Source organism: Mus pahari, chromosome 3 (assembly GCF_900095145.1).
Source record: "Mus pahari chromosome 3, PAHARI_EIJ_v1.1, whole genome shotgun sequence".
NCBI lineage: Eukaryota > Metazoa > Chordata > Mammalia > Rodentia > Muridae > Mus > Mus pahari.
In genome coordinates this window covers 24,484,727-24,490,808 of record NC_034592.1, presented here as the reverse complement: position 1 = coordinate 24,490,808, position 6,082 = coordinate 24,484,727, and the positions used below count along the sequence as shown (strand labels likewise).

General features: G+C 40.1%; 1 protein-coding gene across 1 annotated transcript; it reads right to left on the bottom strand.

Moving 5' to 3' along the window:
- Positions 1–328: 328 nt before the first annotated feature.
- LOC110318434 (olfactory receptor 1L6-like) lies at positions 329–1,267 on the bottom strand. Its single transcript, XM_021193489.1, has one exon. The coding sequence runs from the start codon at positions 1,265–1,267 to the stop codon at positions 329–331; it is 939 nt and encodes a 312-aa protein (XP_021049148.1).
- Between the last annotated feature and the right edge of the window lie 4,815 nt (positions 1,268–6,082).

Here is a 6,082-nt window from a genome sequence, read left to right as displayed (position 1 = left end):
CAATGCCATCTATGAGGAAAATGTATAGAAAGAAAGAATAGGCTATTAATGTCTTAGATGATATATCAACTATATATCCTGTTTTTTTTTAAAAAAAATTTATGGTGTGTGTGTGTGTGTGTCTGTCTGTCTGTGTGTGTCTGTCTGTCTGTGTGTGTCTGTGTATGAGTATGCTCATATGTGTGATTGTACCCGCAGAGACAAGAGGAGGGCATTGTTACATGTCCGTGTGAGACACCTGGCATGGGTACTAGGAACTGAACATATCCTCTGCAACACCACATTTTAAATTATTGAGTCATCTCTCCAGTCCCTCATTTTGATCTGCCTATGGGCGAACTCTATCCATTAACTTCTTCAAGCCTCTCTTCATATCTTTGTTCCTCAGGCTATAGATGAAAGGATTCATCATAGGTGTCACTACTGTATACATAACAGTGGCTACCCGGTCCTTCACCACTGAGTACATGGACAGAGGCCTAAAGTAGACATAGATGANACTCCCATAGAANAGGGCCACTACAGTGAGGTGGGAGCCACAGGTAGAGAAGGCTTTCCATTTTCCAGCTGCAGAGGGAATCCTGAGCACAGTGACAATGATTCTCAGGTAGGAGAAGAGGATGCATAGGAAGGGAGTGACAATGACAGCCAGGGTCTCAGTCATGACCACGATCTGGCTGGAGGAAGTGTCAGAGCAGGACAGCTTCANCACAGGCTGAGTGTCACAGAAAAAGTGCTTAATGACATGAGAAGCACAGAATGAGAGGCGAGACATGAGGAGGACACGGAACAGTGCATGCAGATGGGAGATGGTGCAAGAACCCAGCAACATGAGGAGGCAGCGTTGTGGCCTCATCACCACATCATAATGTAAAGGGTTGCAGATGGCCACCAGTCGGTCAATGGCCATGGAGGCNAGCAGGTAGCTATCNGTNTTNNCTAANGCNATGAAGAAGTACATCTGAANNANNCATCCCACATAGGAGATAGTTTTTGTCTCTGAGAGCAAGTTCACTAGCATCTTGGGTACAATGACTGTTGTGAAGCAGATATCCATGAATGACAAGTTGCTGAGGAAAAAGTACATGGGTGTATGGAGCCTGGAGTCAGAGCGGATGGCCAGGATGATGAGCACATTTCCCATCACTGTGACCAGGTACATTATGATGAAGATGCCAAAAAGGGGTTTCTGCATCCAGGGATTTGTAGAGAGACCCAGCAAGATGAAGTCTGAGGTACTGCTGCTGCTGCTGCTGTGGTTGTTCATGTTTCTGTCTCAGGATAAATTTTGGAGAAGTTGTAGGAAAGATGTGAGAGGAATTTTCTTCTGTATAACTTCTTCCCTAACTCCAAGCCTGTTTAAAAAACCCTTAGTACCATTTGTTATGAGTTTGAAGCATATTTTGTAAGAACTGACAGAGAAATACATTAGATGAATATCTAACAAAGAAATACACAGTGACACCTGTGTTATTTACTAAACTACAAACTGAAGGTCTCTCACTCCAGGTTAGTAATGTGTGTATTACCTAATTTACCTGAGTTATTTTCATTTCTGTACATTTGCCTCAAGTGGTTTCTTGACCAAGTCCTTAGCTTCCTCATTTTCTTTTCAGAGTACAAAGTTGTACTTCCCTTGAAGCAGTTTATTTTCTTGCAAAAGATCTTCATCAGTGAGATGCTCCCATTCATGGTCTTCTTGCCATAGTTTTGGAGATGGTGGTCATAGTAGGGAATGTAGGTGAATGAACATCAGAACTCATTAAGGCCCCATGAAATCTACAGAATTCAGATGAGATTTTCTTGTACCTACAGAAGAAAAATTTACTAGATTTAATTTTTAATAATGTTTGTATATTATAATATATATTTATATACATGTGTTATAAACCTGGAGAGAGGAGAATACATGGAGCAGCTAAGTTTAGTCAGGAATGATGCCATAGGAATAGGGGAGGGCAAAGAGTGGGGGAAATGTTAAACCAGACTAAGGATGTATGAAAAACCCTGTGGGGACCTCCTATTCTGTGATTCTATTAAAATCGTAATTTTAAAAACAGTTCGAACAAAGACACTGAATGAGTGAATTATGCTCCTTCCATAAGGTAAGCATTATGAAATGAAAATTCCTGCAGAAAGCGTGAAATATCTCCGTGGAGGCCCCAGAGACCTTTTAAGAATTACAAACAATTGCCAATGTTCTTAATTTCCTATTAGAACTAGATCATGAGACCATTTTATTTGAAGATACTACTTACTTGAGTTGTAAGACACTAAGAAATAAACCCAATCTGAAATTGAAGCCTTCTCCATCCTGAGTAGCTTTCACATTGCATACTGCTTTGGGAAAATTGTTATCAACAGTCCTACTTAACTTGCAGTCTATGGCTTCCAATAATTACCTATCCATTCATATTTGGCTGCCAGTGCAATGATGGCACTGCTATTATAGGGGCAATCAGCTTCTCTCTGATTGGTTTTAAAGTCCACTATATAGGAGGGAACTTATGTCTTGTATCGTAAATTTATTAAGAACCTGTGGCAGTGGGCCTGAATATCAGAGGCTTTCCATGGAGATCTCTGGCCAGGCCCAGTGCAAAGGTTCTGGCGAAGGGAAGTGAGTGCAGGCAGGGGGCAAAGTCTCTGCCATGTCTTCCAGGTCACTCAGTAACTTTGAGCCACTCTGCATAGAGTCTGGTCAGGCTGGGCTGACAAGAGGCAAAGGCTCAGGCTTCGGGAAAGCAGATTTCTTCCCAAGTATTATAGTTCTTAGAAAAAAAGGTTCAGACAATGGAATAGTTCTTGCATACCTTTAATTCCCTGGATAGGATTTCTATACAGTTTTGGGGGTGATTCAGGGTTCTACAGCAGGTACCGCTCATTGGCTTGGACTGGGAGCTTGGGGGAAACCTTACTTGCATGTGGGAAGGCTTGGTGCTGCTCCTATGTGACTGATAGCCACACACCTATTCTGTGGGGGGGCTGTGGGGGTGGTAACTTCTACAGGAGCCAGGGGCCCAGGAGACATGATCAAAAACCTTCAGTCCCATGTAGATGGAAATCACCACCCATATGGTCCCTGGGGTTCCAAACATTTGGTCGATTGGAGACCAGGCTGTCTGTATGCAGCCCACCTCCCCACATGTGGTGATTTTCTCTCCAATGACTGTCTAAGGCAGGACCAGCCAGGAGTGCACAGGCCACAGATGCAGCAGAGCAGTTGGGACAGGGTCCTTCCTGCCTCAATCTTTATCCAGGAGGTGAGGTTTTTCTGCAACCCTCTGTGCACTGGTCTTGCAAGGAGAGAGCTGGTCTCCCAGGAGTTCTGACATAGGCTTACAGGCCCACAGGAGGAACAAGCTCAAGCCAGCAAGGCCAACAAATACCAGAGATAACCAGATGGCAAAAGGCAAGCACAAGAACCTTACCAACAAAAACGAAGGCCACATGGCATTATCAGAACCAAGTTCTCTGACAACAACAAGTCATGAATATCCTAACAAACCAGAAAAGCAAGATTTTTATATAAAATCACATCTCAGGATGCTGATAGAGGACTTTAAGAAGGACATAAATAACTCCCTTAAAGAAATACAGGAGAACACAAGAAAACAGGCCTTAAAGAGGAAACACAAAAATACCTTAAAGAATTACAAAAAACACAGCCAAACAAGTGAAGGAATTGAACAAAACCACCCAGAATCTAAAAAGGGAAGTAGAAACAATAAAGAAATCACAAAGAGTGACAACTCTGGAGATAGAAAATCTAGGAAAGAGATCAGGAGCTATAGATGCCAGCATCACCAAAGAATACAGAAATAGAAAAGAGAATCTCAGGCCCAGAAGATAGCATAGAAAACATTGACACAACAGTCAAAGAAAATAGAAAATGCAAAAAACTCCTAACCCCAAACAACCAGGAAATCCAGGACACAATAAGAAGACCAAACCTAAGGATAATAGGTATAGAAAAGAGTAAAAATTTCCAACTTAAAGGGCCAGTAAATATCTTCAACAAAATTATGGAAGAAAACACCTCTAACCTAAAGAAAGCAATGTCCATAAATGTACAAGAAGCCTACAGAACTCCAAATAGTTTAGGCCAGAAAAGAAATTCCTCCTGTGATCAATTAATCAAAACACTAAATGCACTAAACAAAGAAAAAATGTTAAAAGCAGTAAGGGAAAAAAAGTCAAGTAACATATAAAGGCAGACCTATTAGAATCACACCAGACTTCTCACCAGAGACTATGAAAGCCAAAAGATCCCGGACAGATGTCATACAGACCCTAAGAGAACACAAATGCCAGCCCAGGCTACTATACCCAGCAAAACTCTCAATTACCATAGATGGAGAAACCAAAGTATTCCATGACAGAACCAAAATTACACAATATCTTTCCACAAATCCAGCCTTTCAAAGGATAAAAAGGGGAAAACTCCAACACAAGGAGGGAAACTACATCCTAGAAAAAGCAAGAATGTTTGTTGTTTGTTATCCTTCAACAAACATAAAAGAAGATAGCCACATGAACAGAATTCTAACTCTAACAACAAAAAGCAATAATTACTTTTCCTTAATATCTCTTAATATCAATGGACACAATTCCCCAATAAATAGACATAGAGTAACAGACTGGTTACACAAACAGGACCAAACATTTTCCTTTATACAGGAAACCCACCTCAGGGACAAAGACAGACATTACCTCAGAGTAAGAGGCTAGAAAACACTTTTCCAAGCAAATGGTCCCAGTAACAAGCTGGAGTAGCCATTCTAATATCGAATAAAATCGACTTTCAAATGAAAGTTATAAAAAAAGATAAGGAGGGACCCCTTCATACTCATCAAATGTAAAATAAATCGAGATGAACTCTCAATTCTGAACATCTATGATCCAAATGCAAGGACACCCACATTCATAAAAGAAACTTTGCTAAAGCTCAAAGCATACATTGCACCTCACACAATAATAGTGGGAGACTTCAACACCCCACTCTCATCAATGGACAGATCATGGATACAGAAACCAAGCAGAGACACAGTGAGACTAAGAGAAATTATGAACCAATTGTATTTAACAGATATCTATAGAACATTTTGTCCAAAAACAAAAGAATATACCTTCTTTTCAGCACCTCATGGTGCCTTCTCCAAAACTGACCATATAATCAGTCACAAAACAGGTCTCAACAGATACAAGAAGATTAAAATTATCCCATGTATCCTACCAGATCACTACGGACTAAGGATTGTCTTCAATAACAACATAACCAATAGAAAGCCCACATACATGTGGAAACTGAACAACACTCTACTCAATGAAAACTTGGTCAAGGAGGAAATAAAGAAAGAAATTAAAGATTTTCTAGAGTTTAATGAAAATGGAGTCACAACATACCCAAACTTATGGGGTACAATGAAAGCAGTGCTAAGAGTAAACTCATAGCCTGAGTGCCTCCAAAAAGAAACTGGAGATAGCATACACTAGCAGCTTGACAGCATATCTGAAAGCTCTAGAACAAAAAGAAGCAAATAGACACGAGAGGAGTAGAAGGCAGGAAATAATCAAACTCAGTGCTGAAATCAACCTAGTAGAAACAAAAAGAACTATACAAAGAATCAACCAAACCAGGAGCTGGTTCTTCGAGAAAATCAACAAAATAGATAAACACTTAGCCAGACTAACTAGAAGGCACAGAAACAGTATCCTAATTAACAAAATCAGAAATGAAAAGGGAGACATAACAACAGAAGTGAGGACATCCCCAAAATCATCACATCCTAATGCAAAAGTCTATACTCAACAAAACTGGAAAATCTGGATGAAATGGAAATTTTTCTAGACAGATACCACGTACAAAAGTTACATCAGGATCAGATTAATGATCTAAACAGTCCCATATCCCTTAAAGAAATAGAAACAGTTATCAACAGTGTCCAAACCAAAAAATGCTCAGGACTAGATGGCTTTAGTGAAGAATTCTATCAGACCTTCAAAGATGACCTAATACCAATATTCCTCAAACTATTCCACAAAATATAAACACAAGGAACACTATCAAATTTGTTCTATGAAG